This window comes from Bipolaris oryzae (assembly GCF_000523455.1).
Source record: "Bipolaris oryzae ATCC 44560 unplaced genomic scaffold scaffold_249, whole genome shotgun sequence".
Classification (NCBI taxonomy): domain Eukaryota; kingdom Fungi; phylum Ascomycota; class Dothideomycetes; order Pleosporales; family Pleosporaceae; genus Bipolaris; species Bipolaris oryzae.
The window spans coordinates 1-17939 of NW_006911525.1; the positions used below are offsets into that span (position 1 = coordinate 1).

The 17939-nt window shown below is 52.0% G+C and overlaps 8 protein-coding genes across 8 annotated transcripts; 4 read left to right on the forward strand and 4 right to left on the reverse strand.

Annotated features, from left to right (window-relative positions):
- Positions 1-1338: 1338 nt before the first annotated feature.
- Positions 1339-1635, reverse strand: COCMIDRAFT_73539 (uncharacterized protein; the record flags this gene model as incomplete). The annotated part of the gene is made up of 1 exon (XM_007694867.1): positions 1339-1635. A coding segment is annotated over one exon (297 nt), but the record flags the coding sequence as incomplete, so codon positions are not given.
- A 281-nt stretch (positions 1636-1916) lies between these two features.
- Positions 1917-2423, reverse strand: COCMIDRAFT_30637 (uncharacterized protein; the record flags this gene model as incomplete). Its single annotated transcript, XM_007694868.1, has 1 exon — positions 1917-2423. The coding sequence occupies one exon, from the start codon at positions 2421-2423 to the stop codon at positions 1917-1919; it is 507 nt and encodes a 168-aa protein (XP_007693058.1).
- A 197-nt stretch (positions 2424-2620) lies between these two features.
- On the forward strand, positions 2621-4980 carry COCMIDRAFT_30638 (uncharacterized protein; the record flags this gene model as incomplete). Its single annotated transcript, XM_007694869.1, has 2 exons — positions 2621-2767; positions 2836-4980. 2 exons carry the CDS (start codon positions 2621-2623, stop codon positions 4978-4980), a joined length of 2292 nt encoding a protein of 763 aa, XP_007693059.1.
- Positions 4981-5832: 852 nt separating this feature from the next.
- On the reverse strand, positions 5833-7938 carry COCMIDRAFT_108863 (uncharacterized protein; the record flags this gene model as incomplete). Its single annotated transcript, XM_007694870.1, has 1 exon — positions 5833-7938. One exon carries the CDS (start codon positions 7936-7938, stop codon positions 5833-5835), a length of 2106 nt encoding a protein of 701 aa, XP_007693060.1.
- Positions 7939-9150: 1212 nt separating this feature from the next.
- Positions 9151-10500, forward strand: COCMIDRAFT_30640 (uncharacterized protein; the record flags this gene model as incomplete). The annotated part of the gene is made up of 3 exons (XM_007694871.1): positions 9151-9641; positions 9697-10301; positions 10358-10500. 3 exons carry the CDS (start codon positions 9151-9153, stop codon positions 10498-10500), a joined length of 1239 nt encoding a protein of 412 aa, XP_007693061.1.
- A 1042-nt stretch (positions 10501-11542) lies between these two features.
- COCMIDRAFT_108880 (uncharacterized protein) lies at positions 11543-12878 on the forward strand (the record flags this gene model as incomplete). Its single annotated transcript, XM_007694872.1, has 2 exons — positions 11543-12047; positions 12112-12878. The coding sequence occupies 2 exons, from the start codon at positions 11543-11545 to the stop codon at positions 12876-12878; spliced, it is 1272 nt and encodes a 423-aa protein (XP_007693062.1).
- A 1034-nt stretch (positions 12879-13912) lies between these two features.
- Positions 13913-14740, forward strand: COCMIDRAFT_72116 (uncharacterized protein; the record flags this gene model as incomplete). Its single annotated transcript, XM_007694873.1, has 2 exons — positions 13913-13978; positions 14066-14740. Coding segments are annotated over 2 exons (741 nt in total), but the record flags the coding sequence as incomplete, so codon positions are not given.
- A 2528-nt stretch (positions 14741-17268) lies between these two features.
- On the reverse strand, positions 17269-17724 carry COCMIDRAFT_108887 (uncharacterized protein; the record flags this gene model as incomplete). Its single annotated transcript, XM_007694874.1, has 1 exon — positions 17269-17724. One exon carries the CDS (start codon positions 17722-17724, stop codon positions 17269-17271), a length of 456 nt encoding a protein of 151 aa, XP_007693064.1.
- Between the last annotated feature and the right edge of the window lie 215 nt (positions 17725-17939).

Here is a 17939-nt window from a genome sequence, read left to right on the forward strand (position 1 = left end):
TATATCACACCGCTTAGCTAGAACTTACTCGTACGAAGAATAGGAAGCGAGGTATAAAGAGAGAAGTGTCGTACGACAGCTTAACTCTTCTTATCTTTCTTCTTCTGTACCATAGGCTAATGCAAACTCGTTCGAAGGCCTCTTCGCCCATAACAAAAAGTATTAAGGCTGCTATTAACTGAGTAGCAGCTCTATAGGCACAATAGATAGGTATTTTAGCAGAAAAAGAAGTAGAAAAGGCAGCAATAGTAGTGGCAGCTCTTACTCTTAGCTCTATGTGTACTGAGTGGCAAATGTAATTGTTGTTGTTGAGAAAATCGCGAATCTAAACTGTGTCATAGGGTGGCCAAGGTGGCCGACCACTATATGTGGCCGAACACTATATGGCCGAGCTTAGTTTGCATACTGTCCAACACTGCAGGACAAATAGTCACCATACCTTCCCTTACACCCCCCCACCCGTAAGCTTCACCTCGCCTCTCCACCGTCACCAACCTTAGCCCTTCCCTCGTACCCACCCAAACGTTCTCGAACAATCCCCCCAGACCCCACACTCGCACTCGCGCCTCGCGCCTCGCACCACGTCGACCTGCTTACGTTTCATGACAGCCTCTCCCAGCTCAGCACGCCTCACTCGCCCTCGTCATGCGCCCAAAAGTGTCGTCACACGCATATGCCATGCTGTTCTGAAACACAAGCCTGCGGGCGTAGGCGTGCTCCACGTACGTTTAAACCATACGGCAGCGGCGGGCGAAGAGTGGGTCGGGGAGGGACAACGTAGGTTCGGTGAGTCTTTCTTTGGCTGTCGCGTCTTTGGCGGGCTGGGTTAACACGTCAAGAGGGAATCTGCCGGCAGGCTATTCCTGTTTGGGACGGGGCGGTGAAAGGACACCAGGTGCGAGGGTTCGAGGGTTGGGGGGGCGGGAGGGGCTGCATGGTGCGTGGGGCGGGTAGGTAGGTCTGAGGTGTTTGAGCGGGAATGATGTGGGCTGGATTGGGAGGTTGGTCGTGTGCATGTGCGTAAAGGGAATGTTGGTTTGTACGGTGTGTTTGGACCGATCTTTTTGTTTGAACGGTCTGTTTCGGGTTGTGTAAATGGGATCCCTGGCTATAGTGGAATCCCAATGGAGAAGGGGTGTTTGGTATAATACAAAGCGTATGTGCTAGGGTTTTCACATGCCAGTTTGACACGTGCCATGTCAACGCGTACCTACACATTACACGCGCCGAAAAGTCAACCGTACCGCACTTTACTGTGAATCACACATGTCAAATGTCATAGACGCATCAGGCAGACAAGCCGTCAGGGTCTTAGTATAGGCCGTCCAACCCTCCATAGCCCAGACCCCATACGTGGGCTCCATAATATCTTTGGTAATTGCCCATCCACGCTTGTCGAAAGCCCGTAATGGCGTTCTTGAAGTTATCCAGCAATTCATCATCTTGCTGCCGCTCTGCCTGGGTGGTGCGGGGGAAGAACTTGGCCCGCAGAACGTGGAACCAAAAGGCAGACTCGACAGTCGCCATGAGTCCCAGGCCAGCATATACCGTGTAGCGTACTACAGGTCGAGCCTCACCGAGGTGGTGGAGCAGGTTGATGGATGGAAGCGAAGGGTTCTGGGCAAGTTGGTCTGGCTTCGGTGATGGCGGGGTGGGCTTTGTGTGAGCATGTCTGGCTCGGTGCTGATAGGGCCGCGCCCTGACAGTGGTAGACCCTGCTTTTTCGCGCACCTGTTGGAGCGCATTGAAGGCTGGATTGGTGGGTAGTCTGCTTTTGGCAAGTTTCGGTGAGGCCCGCAGAAACGCCATCTCATTGGTCGCGTGGTGTTGAGACGAAATAGACGGTCAGAGATGGGATGAGATGCAACTTTGTTCTCGTTCCAACTCACATGGCTGGCCTGCCTACCTACCTGCCTTTATCTGCCCTCGAGACGTTGCATTGCTCGCCCTCTGTCGCATGTCTCGGTCGCTGTGTGTGTTGAAGGGGCAGCCGCCAAGAGGCAGCATGTTTGTTTTGGGTCTAATTTTGCGAGGTTATTGGGAGTAGCATTGGCGCCGGCAATCTCAGAGTTTGTGCAGGGGCAGGTCGCGTTAGCGGCATTGGCGGTGTCGGGCTGCCTATTGCGAGCATGATGACGATGATGATGCGGTTTCACAACACCAGACGGATCGCGAGGGGCGTAAGAGTGGCCATGGTGGGTGCGTGTGCGTGGGCGTGTGCGCTGCCTACACATGTCGTCGTCTCTGGCAGCATTGCGGCGAGTCCAAGGCAGACGGGCGGGCGCAAAAGGCGGTGGCTGGCGTTGGGCGGGGAATTGCTGTGCTGGCAGGGACACCTGGGCTAGTGGGGAGGTGGTGGCCCGCTGCCGATAGTCAGTCAGGAACACAATAACACCACGCGCCGTGCCAGACGGCTCATCCATTCCCTATCCATATCTTTTTGTTCTTTTTTTCCTCGCTCCCCCTTTATTGCTCTCCACTCTTCCCGGTAACCCAAATCTCCCGGGACTGCAGTGGCGCCGCCGACGACATCCATCCAACCGGCTTTACTATTATTAACCAAACAGTATTGATAACCAGCGCCCGTGTTTACGCCAAAGAGAGAGGAGGGGTCGCATCCATGGACGCCGTCGGCCTTGGCTTAAGTGGCATTCCAGGCCCGCCTCGCTGCTGCTGCGGAAATCATGATTGTGCTTTCCTGGCTTACAACGGTCGCCTGCTTGAAGGTTTAGAAAGAGACGTCTCCAAGGCTGCTCAACTCGGCCAAGTATGTGCGCCCATCACCTTGCCATCACTGGCCACTGCCCGCGCCTGCCGCTAACTTTTGCCCTGCAGGCTCTCCTAGTCCGCCACGAGGCCTATGTAGCAGACTCGGAGCGCGAGCGCAGAGAAATGATTGCCACGATTGAGAATCTCGAGCGGGACAAGAGGCAGCTCGAGACGCAGAATGCCCAGTCCATAAAGATCAACCGCGACCTCCTCGACCAGCTCGAGCAGTTGAACAACACCGTTGCCGAGTCCGACGCCCACATCCAGGCCCTCGAGGACACGCTGCGATCGACCGAAGACGAAATCGGGCGCCTCGGCTCCCTGGCTGCACGAACCCAGTTGCTCGAGAAGCAGCTGATCGATCTCGAAAAGGAACAATCTCAGCTTCAGCGCAGCCTCGATGCCAAACTCGTCGACGAGCGGACTGCCATCCAGCGATGGAAGGCGGCCGAACGCACCATTGGAGACCTCCAGGACCAAATTGACCGTATCGAAAAGGAATCCCGAGCCGAGCGCCAGCGACACCATGAGGTCGTCGCCCGCATGGAACGTCGTATGGCTGTCGAAAGCGAACTCAACTCTGCTGCAACCCGGCTCAAGGCAAAGGCAGGACACGACAAGGGCGGCAATGGTGTCGTCTCTCACTTCGTAAAGGATATTCTACTTGACAACGCAAATCTACAACACGGTATCATGGAACTACGCGAAATGCTCGGCAACTCAAATGAAGAGGTGGAGCGTCTTCGAGACCAGCTCAGAGACCACCAGCCCATGTCGCCCTCGCAATCCGGAGAAATCACCAGTCCAACGCTACAAAAGGAACTCGAAATGGAACAGGAATCGCTCAGTCAAGAACTGCACATTCACCACCACTTCCACGGCCCCAAAACGCCCAGAAATCTATCAAAGGGACCGGCCCGGGGCAGGTCCAAGAAGAAGCGATTTACTCTGACTCCCACTCACTTCGACCCGCCGCCGACCCTCGAGCGCTCCTCCACAGCTGCCATTCTAAACCAGACTGCTGTCACAGTACCAAACTCGCATCGATGGTCTCAAGCCTCCACTCTGGGCCCGGGCTCATTTGCGGGATCGCCTGTCTCCGACTCGCGACGTGGGTCCATGTACGATCGTGTCTTTAGCGAGGCATACGACTCGTCACGCCCAACCAGCCCTCCAGACTCCATTTGCTCTCCCATGTTCGGCCCTTCCAAATCAAATGACTACAACTCAGACCATGATGTTGTGCCTTCTCTCGGTCGAAGACGCTCGGGCACGCTCGACCAAGGCAAGAACGTCGTCAGACACTCGCGTCGCAAGTCTCGTGGTCTCATGCCTCCTAGCCTGTCCAACATGCGCAGTTCCAGCACACCCATTTCCTTTACTACCAAGAGCAGCCCCGCCAGCGCCGTCATCTCGGCTGTCAGCCCCACAAATTCTTTCACAAACGATAGTTTCTCCCTCTCGCCCGCTATGCAGACCGAGCCTCAAGCTGCGATCCCCGAGGAGTGCGAGGAGGCCTCTCTATCAACGGCCGAACCGTCTATCGCCGAATCCGCAGAGTTTGAGCCGGATGAGCTTGTATCACCTATTTCCGCCATGCGTCCTTCACTACACCGCCACGCCTCGCACTCATCTCTCATTTCGATATCTGGCATGGATATCCACACGCTACAATCACGACCCTCGCAGCTCATGTACTCTTCCCCACGCTTTGCAGATGTTGGTCTCGCTGGATCTGTTGGACCAGAAGTTGCGTGGGGCGCCACCGCATACGGCACATTGTCGAGCAAGGCAACCGACAGCAGCATGCTCAGCCGCACCATGCTCAGCATCGCGAACCAGAAGCGTGGCCCCCGCAAGAGCGACGGTCACCAACCCACCACCAGCCCTGGTATCACGCAGAAAGTAGGCGGCTGGGTCTTTGGCAAGTGGGGCGCTACTCCAGCTCCTCCCTCCGAATCTGCAACTCGCCCCCCATCGGTTTTGAGCCAGCAAACGCAATCGAGCGTCGACACAGGTTCCTCCAAGGAAAGCACCGAGTCCTCCAAGAAGACCAAAGATAAAGCCAAGGCGAGGGCCAGCGGCGTCAACCAAACCGGTCCTATCTGGGGCGTCTTCGACAACAACGCACCTGAAACCCCTGCAAAAGTCGTAGTACAAGACTACGATGCCGAAGCTCTCGGTGATGCACTTGCTGGTGCAGAGAAATAATTTCGTTTTCTTTTCGCTTTTGTTATGTTTTGCTCTAACGATCCGCAATCGCCAATCGTTTCATGACCCCCCTTACATTTCCAGCCATCGTTTTGCTTTCCTTTCTCTTTTTTGGAGGGCATCTTAACTACCTCACGCAACGGCATCACATCACATCACGATAGACTTTTTTTTGCATCATAACCGGCGTTCTTTTTTTTCCCCAGGGATTCATTCTCCCGCTGTCTCTCGTTTTCATATGTCTGGGACAAGGGATGATTTGGGTTTGGGTATGGCGTGATGATTATATGAAAGAGAAATATTATCAAGTAGGAAAAGAGAGGAAGAGAGGAGAGGGGATGGGGAGAAATTGACTTGATTGATTGATACCCAGGGTATATACAGTATATATTTATATGTATACATGGTCATATACTTGGATGTGCAAACCTTCGTTTTCAGACTTGCTTCTTTTCAAATGTGCCTTGTGATGTGCTTGCTATGGAGTTAGCATATAATTCAGGGATACATCACAGCGCATGTCACAGACATGAGAAGAGTGTTTTAAATCTATGTTTGCTGTTACCGCTGCCCAGCCGCTGGTTCCCCCCCCCCCTTTTTTTTAAATTACATGTACTTTTTAGTGTGTAGCTTCAAATAGAAGTACATGCGCATCCCACTAGCTAACCCCATAGCACTGCTTCGTCTTCTCCACATCGGATGGTTTCCCCGAAAGTGTGTTCGTGCGTGATCAGCGATGCTGGGGGAAACGCTATATTTCGAAACCCCTTTCACCACAGGGATCTCCTTGCTCCTAAATCCAGTGTCATGCTTATAGAGTATGTAATGCCCAGCTTGAAAATACTTGAATGCTCAGTCAATAACAACCATTACTTTTGCCTTTTTGACTGAAGGAACCCGATTGTCGACGACCTGGGTGTGCTGCCGGATCTCGTCTTCGGAGTCATCTTCCAAATCAATAACCCGACCTCGTTTCTTGCCGTCATGGTTGTTTTGACTAAACTCTCTTGGCGTGGCCGCCCGGACAGGTAACGTAGGTGCCATGAAACGCTGTAACCGACCACCCAACGCATTGTCCAGACTGGGCTTCACATCCTCATTCTCGCTCGCATGTGCTGCATCGAGAATGCGATATTGTTTGCGGAGCGCCTTAACATCGTGTTCCTGGTTAAACCTAGAAACATCCAAGCCGTTGATAGTGCGGAGACCCAATGCCTCGGCCCGATCATCACCCCAGTACCAGGTGGCATCGGCAGTTTGTGCGATGCGTTCATCATTTCTTCGAGAAAATGCGCGCGCGTCAATTAAAGCCTGTCGGCCAAGATCAAGGTTGAGTGATGTGACATCGTCAGGCTCGTATCCGAGAAGGTGTGCCATGGCATTACGCTCGTGCAAGCGACCAGCAACACGAGCGTAGGGAATGGCGAGCTCCTTGTCTGGCGGATGAAGAGGATAGAAATCCCCATATCCTTCGGCTGCTCTAGGGATCTGAGGACCAGCATCAGACGCCCATCGCTTGTCTGACCTAGAAGCATCGCTTGTGTAGGCGGAACCATACAACCAGATCGCCGAGTTGAAGGGTCGTCCTTCATCGTAGTCATTGGTCGAGGCCTTGTCCAAACCCGACCATTTCAGTCGGATGGATTTGATGCTCATAATGTCGGTGCAGACAGCTTGGCCGGACTTGGTTGGAAGAAGACGGACGGTATCACCGACAGCCAGCATCTCTGAGCCGACAAAGATGCCATGGCAGTATATAGTCGCCTCTGGCCATGTTCCTCGAAAGCGATGTTTTCCCACAAGTGATAGGGTTGAGGTCAAAGCTAGAGCATTCTTGATACTTGGGTGCCAAAGGTCTTGATCTACGTGCTGCAGGAGCTCTTTCCAAAGAAACAAAGGACGGCTTTGACGTAATGAGATGTACTTGTACCGCTTGGACAGCGATTTGTCCGGGTTGTTTGGGTTGGGAATGAGCTCGACTCTCATGCCAGAGCACGACCCGTTAGCATTTTTGGTTGACTCTAAAAGGTCGGTGATGGTCGGTGTTTGGGCCACCTCTGTGACTAGACCAGCCTCCCAGCGTGGGACATCGAGAAACTCATTCATCTCCTCATCATACAGACACAATTCGTTCGTAACGCCATGCCTAACAACAGTGACTCCATCAGCTAGATGACGGATGAACATGATGATGTCTCCGTTACGCGGAATCCATTGGTCTTGAGATTTGAGGGTCTGCAGTAGCTTCGGGATGTTTTCCTGTTCCGCTCGCCAATCAGGGCTCAAGGGCTCTTGGATGGGCTGATCAATGCATTTGTGGCTTCGGAGCTTTTCAACTAGGTTTCGATAGACGTCGGGTGTACCATCTTGATCTGTTCTGGTCATATCGAGGCCAGGGCCTAGCTTTTTGGGCCTTCCTTGAGCTGTAGGTTGTGAGATAATCACGAGGGGTGGGGCCGGGGCTGGAGTTGGCTGGACGCGGTGGGCGCTGTTGGGTCGGCTCGAAAAAGATGCAGAAGCTGAAACATTGGACGAGCGGCTTGAAGCAGAACTTCTGGGGCGGGAGCTATTGGACATAGCGCGGGGAGGGCCGCGACAGACAGTACAGGGACACCCTATGCTGTTGCCGTCATTGTGCATGAGATATTCGAAGTGCGGATAAAAACGGTTGGGGGAATCAAATTTCTTATGGCTGGGATGCCCAAACAGATACTTGTCGAAGCATTTGGGATCTGAAGGTCGTGGCCTCTGCCACATGGTGTAGCCTGAGGGAAGAGCCTCAAGAATGTACTTCACCCTTGGCTGGGCGCTTCCGCGCTGCTCCATCCATAACTGAGCAATCTTCTCAAGGTATAGGGTAGGGGGATCAATTTTGGTGTGGGTGCCTGAGGCTGGGACGTGCAAGGGATCGCCGTCGGAACAACCAGGCTTGAGTCGTACAAGGCGGCCAGTAGTCATGATTGTGGCAGAGATGGACAGGAATCACAGCAAATGCTGGCTGCTGGCTGTAAGTTGAGGCTTCTGGTTGGAAGCTGAGGAATGGCGGGGCTGAAAAAGTTTAGCGGGGTATGAGTGAGGCCAAGAGGGTGTAAGTAAAGGCAGGGAGTCATGGGCAGCTGGCAGGTGCGTCTACGACAGTCAGCAGAAGGGCGCAGAGACACAGCATGCAGTGAGTGTGAGTGTGAGTGTGTGTGTGTGTGAGAGAGAGAGAGAGAGAGCAGCAATGGGCGGCGTCTCCAAAGCATGCACTACATGTCGCTAACAATGGCACATTATAGTTGCAACATGCAAAAGACGCGTGGTGAGGGTGAAGGTGAAGGTGAAGGACAATGTCGAGGTCAGAGTCGCATGTCTTGGCAGCCCCACTACTAGGCAGGCGTGTTCCTTGTTCCTTGTTGCTTGCACTTGCTCCCATGCAGGAACGCGAGATTTAGCGAGTCGTGCTACTCCTCACGGACTTATACTCTCTCTCTGCTCCGCCCCCCCTTTTTGGCTCAATCCCCGCCCAACTACGACAACAAACATTGCACGTAGCCGCTGGCCCAGCACGTTCAGCATGTGATATCCACCACCGGCTGCGTGTTCCGCTGTGGCAGCTGCACGCCTGAACCACGGAAGGCTGGGTGGCTGTTGATCCTCACGTTCAGGCCGGCCGCTGTCACTAACCCTCAATATACTTAGAGTTGTGTGTGATGCGCAACCACCCGTTCCCGAGGCAGACCCGTGCGGTTCCACTAGAGTCCATCCCCCGTTATTGAACACGCCATGACCTGAGGCTCTAACCACACACGGCCGTCCTCGATACTCCAACGGTCCTTAGTGCGTGATGGAGTGCAGGGCTCATCTGTTTCGAGTCCTTTCGCGGTCAAGTCCACTATTGTTAGCCCGGTTAAGCTTTCGACGGAATCCGCCTTGTAGCCGAGACAGCGCCCTTCTCCCATGCCCAAGCATCTCCTGGCTCACCTCTATCCACCTCTCTCCGCCCATCTTACTTGTCATCTGCACACCTATGCCCCCGGTGTATAGTGCGATACATAGTGGCAAGGAAGTCCAAGGGGCAGCCATCGCTCCAACCAGCCGGTCGCGCCGTCAATCTCACCTCGACCCAAAGCCCGGCCTTCGGATCACTCGCCATAACCTTCGTACACACGTATCCGCCATTCCGATGCGATGAATTTCTTCCGTTCCAGTCGCGCAAACTCACATCTCCCCATTGATGATGGCCGGCCAGCAAAGCGCATCTCAACTCCTGCTGGCCAGCGACTCTCCGTCATTCTCGACAACAAGCTCACAAAGTCACCGGCCAACACAGCCAAAATCAACGTCACCACCGAGAGCACATTTTGCAACGACCCGTCGCATCAGCACGTAGGCCCTGTCCTGCATGTCCACAAGAATGAGAGGAAGAGGGGAGGTGTCTTTTCCGCCTTGACTGGCGCCAGATTAAACACGCCCAATGAGGAGCGAGCCAACAATGGGAGCAATCTCAGTGTCAGTGTGTGGAGCGACAGGGAGGATGAGAAGTTTGGTCACGTAAGACAAAGACGGAGGGGCATATTTGCTTGGGGACGGAAGAAGCTTGCCTTGGTCGTTGCTATCTTGATAGTGCTGATCGTGGCTTTGGCCGTTGGGTTATCAGTGGGCTTGAAGAAGCACTCTGGGTCAGTCACCCGCAGTTTATCATCAAAAAGCAACAATTACTGACGCACTACACAGTAGCTCATCCCAAAATACAGCAAACGGCTCTCAATCGGCAAGCAGCGCATCCGGTACCAACAATCACAACCAGAACAGTGGCGCCAATTCCCCCACCGGAACCGACAAACCACCCGCTCCATCCCCGGCAGCCCCTCGGCCCTCTGTCCCTCCCAATTTCCCCGTCGGCGCTTACTCACTTGCGGTTTTCCTCGACACTGTCACACCAGAGTGCACCGCCAACCAAAACACCTGGACATGCGCGCCAAACACGAACTACTACGCGGATCCGCAGAAAGCTCTTACTGTTCTCAACTGGGAAATCGCCGGTTCCTCGGGATCGTACAAAATCTCATCCAAAGGATATGACGAGACATTTGATACGACCTTCCAGAATGAGAACCTTGAGCTGTTGGATGTAGGACAAGAGACGGAGCGATACCGGTTCCAGATTTCTCGCTCAAAAACTGTAAACATGACTGGCACCCTTGGGGACAGCAAGGGCGATTTCGAGTGTGATTACAGCGCAACAAACATACAGGCATTTCTGTACACCAAGATGCTCCGCACTTATCCTGATGACACAATCGCTGTCAAAAACACCCTGAACACCCAATGGCCATTTGGTAAGTGCAATCTACTGTCCAGCTTCCATTTCCACATACTAACCTTGTATATTTAGCTGTACGCATCGAGCAAGCTGTGGCTGGCGGCGAGGGTGTGCCATCCTGCAAGAGTTCATCAGGTGACAGTGTTGGCCTCAAGGCCCAGGATGCGGGCACGCTATGCTCATGTCTCTACAAGAACTGGACGCCTCAAAAGTAGCTAAAAAAACAATTGCAAATATCTTTGTTCATTATCATCATCTAGCGTTTCCTTTGTGTAACGTATATATACTCTTAACATAGCATAGTGTAGCAAGCACTTTCCTTCTACCAAGGGGCGATGGCGGCGTATAAATATTGGGGTCACCAGGTATAGAACGCGTTGTTTTAGTTGGTCGTATTTCTTCTTATTCACGAGGTAAACCAGGCGTCTCCTACATATTATTTTTCCTATCTCATAAAAAAGATATCTCGGTAGTTAAATTTTCTTTGTACGAATAGCACTTGGGCGAGGGCGGCATTTTGAATTCCTTTGTTTTTCACAGAACAAGCACAACGCCCATTCCGGCGCAAATTTCAATGGCTTGCCGCATGCGGCCAAACACCGACAAATAAAGCAATCATAGAACACATACACAAGAGCAGCAAAATAAAGCAGACACGCTTTTCTAAAACAATCGTGCGCATCTCCTGCTCAGCTAATATATATCGCTAATCACTTCTACTCTCCCTTGGCCTTCGACCCAATGTCCAGTTTCCTCAACAACATCTGGCCATTTAGCTCGCCAGCCCAACAGTCACAAAACACAATGCACAAGCACAAGGGTATGAGCGACATCTTAAGTGATGATGACCGGGGATCCGGCAGCAGTACACCTACAAGTGCAAAATACGGTGGATCCAGCACTATGACGATAACAGAGACAGTCGCAAGCACTCCTCCATTTTCTAAAATTGGCAAAGCATCGTCTGGAAAACCTGACTCTTCGCTTCTGAAAGCAGGCACTCCTGAGTCTCGACTCAAAGCAGCAGAGTTGAGAACCAAGGCGAGACTGTTGATGGAGAGTGCCGAGAAGTTACAGAAAGAAAAAGAACAAGCGGCTCGTCAACAGCAAACACCTCTCTCTATGGACTCTGCGGAGAAGTCTAAAGAAGTGAATGATGCTATAAACACCATTGTTCCTGAGGGAACAACATCATCTCCTCTTCCTCCCCCTCCCGCCACTCAACCAACGCCACAGACACACCGTTCCAAAACCAATATGACACCTGTATCGACAACGCCACCAGATTGGTCTGCCTTGTCATCGAGCCAAAAATGGAGCACAGATCCTAATCTTCGTGCCCGCGAACTGGGCTCTAAATCCGCCATCTGCGCCGACCTCCACGAGCCGGAATACGCCATGCGCGACGCTGAAATCCGAGATGCACTCATGCACCTTGTTTCTCTGATCCAGGACTTTAGTCGCGGATTCTTCAGTGGCGAGGTCCGTATCCCTGCACCTGATGGCATCCTTCCAGCTTCGTTTTACGAACAAATGACGCCGCAGACGGTCAAGGTGGTGCACTGCGTTGCGAGTGGCGGACCGGCAGGTCAGCGGGGATGGCATGACCTATTTCTCAACGAGGAGAAGAGGCAAGCACTTGTATGCGGAGTTATCGGGAACGTGCTTGTAGAGCAGGTATTCGAGAATGTGTGTTTTGGGTTCGGCAAGGAAGATAAGGATGCTTTCAGTGCTCTGGAGCGAGAACTGAAAGATGAGGATGGTAAGTATATTCTCCATTTGTTCCATTTGACCAAGGAAATGATAGTTAACCTCTCCCTCATCAGGATTCACACGCCACAGCCGTTTCTCCCAGACCCTCCACACTCTCACCCACAACGCCACCACCCTCCCCCCTACCTCCTTCACCGCACACATCCAATCCATCCTCGCAGCACTAACCACACACCTCACCCCCTTCCTCACCCTCCTACACCCCACCCCGCTCTCCACCCTCCCATCTCTCCTCCCCAGCCTACTCACCCTCACAACCCGCGTCGCCCTCCTCTCCCTCCATATGCGCCTCGACCCCCACACCCTCTACCGCTTCACCCCCTCCTTCAAAGAAGACACCTACACCCCCTCGCGCATGCACTGCACAAACGTCACACAAATGCAGCAATCATGCCCGCACAACCCCTCCTCCGTCCTCACCCCCGCCGAGCAAGCCCGACGCGCCACACTCTCAAAGACCGAGCTGCGCCGCAGCAAAGGCGACCAGGCGCTCGTGCAAATCATCGTGTTCCGCGGCGTTGTCGCGTTTCGGAAGGGTGGCTGGGAAGATGGCACTAGTACTGGGCGGAATGTCGTGTTTGAAGAGAAGGAGTTTGAGACGGAAGGGTTCAGAGAGAGGGTTTTGACGAGGGGGTGGGTGTATTGTCGGTGGGGGAGGGGGTTCGCGAGGGGGATGGGGGAGGAGATGGGGAGGAAGGTGCATGGGGATGCGTGGAGGGAAGGGGGGTTTGTGGATTTTACGAAGTTGGAGGGGGTGTGGGATTGGTTGGGGGAGGAGGAGAAGGAGATGAGGAAGGGGAGTGAAGGGGAGGAGGAGTAGAAGGTAGATGGGGGGGGTGAGTTGGGGATTTATGTGTTAGGAATTTGGAGCTTCTTGTGGAGTAGCGTTTTGTTTGTAGTTAGGAAAATTAGAAACGGGGCTTATAAAGCTGATTTTTCAAAAAGACTCGTCTCAACCATATCCGCGTTGCCTCGAATAAAAATCCCATGATACTTCATTAACGTCACTGTATTTCTCGGCCCGTCTTGACTTCTGCGATTTGTTTCATGCCTAAAGGTGCTTACGAACACCTGATCAGTGAGACGAGTTCCTCGATCAGGCGAAGCCCTATCGATTTGGGCGAGTGACTCTTTTACCGGACGCTTCCTCACGCCTTATAATATGCCTCTGGTTCGTGATTCCAAGTCTCATGTGTCAGACTCCTCGATGAACTCGAGTAAACTGCTGATTTCCTTAAGGCTGTCCGCCACAGCGCGAGCTGTTGGCCTCTGGTGGGGATCAATGATCAAACAAGCTTTGATAAGATCGGCAATCTTGCCGGCGCTCTCGTTACCAGCTTGCCCAAAAATTTCGATAGTGCGCTCAATCATTACTCCCAGACGACGGACAACTGCAGGGCAAATTTTGAATTCTCCCTGTTCGTAGTAAAAAAACGGCGCTGCAAGCCTAATCGAGTGGAGTCCAAGAAATATATATCCCTTTCTACTGTAACGTGTTTTACAAACGAGTGAGCCATACAAGCGAGTGAGCCACCCCACCAACTTTGCGCACCTCTCTTGTTATAATATACAATGACTCCACCAAATCTATCCCAACACGTCTCTCGTGAAGCTGATATATACCTTGCAGTATCAGCTCTCGAAAAAAATCAAGTTCAAACTGAAAGGCGCGCTGCAGCTACGTTTAATGTTTCTCGCGCTACTCTCCACCGCCGACGCGCTGGCAAGCCTGCCCGACGCGATTGCCAGCCTAACTTAAAGAAGCTTACTAAGCTAGAAGAGGAGGTGATAGTTAATTATATACTTGATCTTGATATACGTGGATTTTCGCCTACCTACGCAGCTGTACGCGATATGGCTGATAGACTACTAGCTGCGCGCGGCGCTGGCCAGGTTGGCGTCCACTGGCCGCGCAACTTTGTCAAGCGTACAGACAGTCTTACGACGCGTTTTAATCGCGCGTACGATAGGCAGAGAGCTCTATGTGAAGATCCAGTCTTAATCAAGAGCTGGTTTGAGCTTATAGAGCAGACAAAGGCCAAGTACGGTATCTGTAACGAGGACGTCTACAACTTCGACGAAGCCGGCTTTTCAATAGGCAAGATCACGACTCAGCTTATCGTTACAGCGTCAGAAAGGCGAGGCCGGCCAAAGGCAGTTGAGCCAGGCAATCGTGAGTGGGTAACATTTATCGCTGGGATCAACGCGGCTGGCTGGGCTATCCCACCGTTTCTCATCTTTACTGGCAAGCACCACCTATCTGCCTGGTACGAGGAGGCAGAGATCCCGCGCGACTGGGCGATCGCAGTTAGCGACAATGGCTGGACGAATAACGAGCTAGGTGTCGCATGGATAAAGCACTTCGATACCCACACGAAGACTCGCGTTGTTGGCACACGTCGCCTACTTATCCTTGACGGTCATGAGAGCCACCAGTCTCTCGAGTTTCAAGAGTTCTGCAAGGATAATAATATATATACGCTCTGCATGCCGCCTCACTCATCTCATCTACTCCAGCCTCTTGATATTGGCTGCTTCTCGCCACTGAAGCGCGCGTACAGCCGCGAGGTGGAGAGCCTAATCCGCCATCACATCAACCACATCACCAAGCTCGAGTTTCTACCAACGTTTAAGACAGCGTTTGATCGATCCTTCACGCCAGCCAATATCTGCTCAGCTTTTCGAGGCGCAGGCCTTGTTCCTCTCCAGCCAGACGCTGTTCTATCAAAGCTTAACGTACAACTGCGTACGCCTACTCCTCCAGCTGCTCTCGCAGAAGCTCTCTAGCAGGCTTGTACGCCGAGCAACGTACGCGAACTTGAAGCTCAATCAACGCTAATAAGTAATCGCGTTCGACGGCATAAAAGCTCATCACCAGCTTCGATTATCGCAGCGATTAGCCAGCTTAAGAAGGGGGCGGAGGTAATGATGCTCTCGGCTGAGCTAATGCGCGATCGGATTGCTAGTCTTGAGAGAGCTAATACAGTAGTATCAGAGCGTAGGCGGCGTAAGAAGAAGCGGATACAGAAGCGAGGAGTGCTGACAAAGGGAGCTGGAGAAGATCTACTCGCTCAGCGCGAGGCCGATCAGCAGATTGCTCGTGAAGAGCGTCAAGGAGGAGAGCGATCAGGTGTCAGCCGCCAGGCTCTTGCGCGCTGTAGTAGGTGTAGAGAGACTGGCCATAACACACGTACATGCAAGAAAGATACTCTAGATACTACTTAATCTATTATATTAATATATAGTAAAACAATCGTATTATGGTGGAGCTATACGCCTACAGAGGTGCGTAAAGTTGGTGGGGTGGCTCACTCGCTTGTATGGCTCACTCGTTTGTAAAACACGTTAAGTCAGTATCGACATGATGAAATCTTAACCATGGAAGCAACGTGCCTTTCTGTTCGGAACCTTTCTATTTCGCGAGGTCCACCCAAAGCCCATGCGACAACCTCTGAGAGCATCCCTCCGAAGGACCAGATATCGCACGCAGAGCCATATGACGAGCTTTGGAACCGGATATCGCGTTCGGGCGGTATGTACGACAACGTACCGAATTTATCCGTTCGCTCGTTAAGGCGGCTGAGCAACTTGGCCATTCCAAAGTCGGCAATCTTCCACACTCCACGTTTTTCTCCGTGCTGAGAGAAACAAAGTATATTCTCGGGTTTCAAATCGCCGTGCCTCCCTATGGCCTCCCTTTCTGTAAGCGTATGGAAATAATGCAGTCCATCTGCAAGTCCAGCAAGCTGTCTCCACATCCAAGGAATGAGGTTTCGATCGTGCAGAGGGTCGGTTTGAATTAAGAAGCTACGTAAAGATTCGGAGGCGAGGGGAAACATCAAATGGTATCTCCCGCAGTGTTCGAAGGCACTGAGCAGGATAATGAGATGCGGGTGTTTGACGGGCGATAGAGCGTGCAGGACGTCAACCTCGTGGAGAAATGCATCTTTTGAAGGACTATAAAGTTGCTTCACCGCAAAGGTTGACTGATCCAAATCCCGTGTGTACTGTTGATGAAGGGTAACCTTGCATACTTGAGAAAACCCTCCTCTACCGATTAAGGATCGTTCCATGAACGGTAGTCTGTACCGACGATTGAAGCTAGGGATGCTCGGATTGTTCGTGTATGGTAGTATATCGGCTACGAGCGTCTGGGGTTGCGTAGCACAGATGAGATCGTAGTCCACTCGACGGCAAAATCGTGGCAGCTCTGAGCCGTCCAGAGGCATTGACAAGTCTGAAAATCCGTTTTCTAAGAATTTTATCAATGTGGGGACTGGACTTTCGATACTGGCAAGTATTATGGTCGCTAGGAGCCTTGGGGCGTGTTCACTGACTCGGTATGACATCTCGAAGAGTTGGGAAGGGATATCATAGAAATTATAATATCTGATGAAAAGTTTTTGGACCCGGTCAACTGTGAGTATTTCTCTGATGCGAGTTAATGGAATGAATTGTCCATCTGCGCCAGAGACTTTGGACGTCTCAAGCTCGGCGTGAAGTTCTTGGTGAGCTGTGCTTCTCGACTGGCAAGCTGTTTCCTTCGAAAATCTTGCCGAAATAACAATAGATGTGTAATGTTTGTCCTGGAACTGCTCCAAGACCGCTCTCAAGAACGTTGAATTCAATGGGAAAGTATGGTCTTCCACCCCGGATGCTGAGATTGAAGTACTCATCAAGATTCCCCGGTAAAGAACAGGCTCCAAACCTCTTGTTTCAAGAATTCTGTTGCATGCTCGAATGACACCCTCGTATACAGCTTGAAAAGCGTCGTATTCACTAGCTTCGATGATCTCCTGATGCTTTCCTACGCTTTCGACCTCAACTCGTAGTATCAATTTGATGACATTTTCCCGTAATGAAATGGGTATGTGGACCTCTGAACTTGAGAGCGACAGGTCAGTGGCGGCAGTGAGAGACGTAGACGTTTGGTTATCCCAGAAGGATGACGATCGTACAAAGTCGGTCGAGCTTTCTGAAGGCGTACTCTCTTGGAACGAGCATGATGTACTCGAGACATCGATTGAGGAATGTTGCCCGATACCCACTGTGCCCACGTATCTCGTATTTGGAACGGCTTCGAACGATGAAAATGAAACTCCGGCCGAAACAGGATTATATGGTGCTTGATCTAGTGCGCTTACTGTTATAATTCTGTCAGCCAACCAAATATCGCCCTCATAGACAGATAGAGAACGAATAATTGCTTGCTACCTACCAGCCGATGAAAGGCGCAAGCTTCTCTCGATCTTTCTTTGAAGCCGGCCAAGTGCATTCGAGGCTCCTTTGCCATACATCAGCGGCATATGGATATCGAATATACCTAGCAAAGAATATGCCCGATCTTCTTCGCGCTTAGTCTGGCGTATTTTTGCCCACGACATCCGCTCGTCGACGCTGAATTCAGATAGAGGTGTGCCTTCGAGAGCCTGAATGGCGATTTTTGTTATGCTGTGAATTTCTTGTGCCAACGACCGCTTGTCGCCGATCCGGTTGCCTTTTGAGCAAAAGAATTCAACTGAGGACGGAGCAAGGAGCTCTTGGAGCGTCCAGCCACGGGTAAACCATCGACTGTTCCGAAAGGCTGGCTCCCACGATCGAAAAGACGGGTCCAGCTGGTCGCGACTATCAGTCAAGACATCCGACAGGTATACATAACATTTCATCGCATTACGATACCAGCGAAACATTGATGTAATAGCCTCTTGAAGCTCGGCGCTGTTGGATTTGTCAATGCAGCAGGTGTCTACCCAGAAGTGGAGGATGCCATCACGGGCAGCTTGTTCCGCACAGAAGCGAAGTTTTCTGTATCCAGATTTCGTCATCCTAGGCCCTATCGTAAGGTCTTTTTAATTAACCTCCTCATGATCCTTTCCCCATG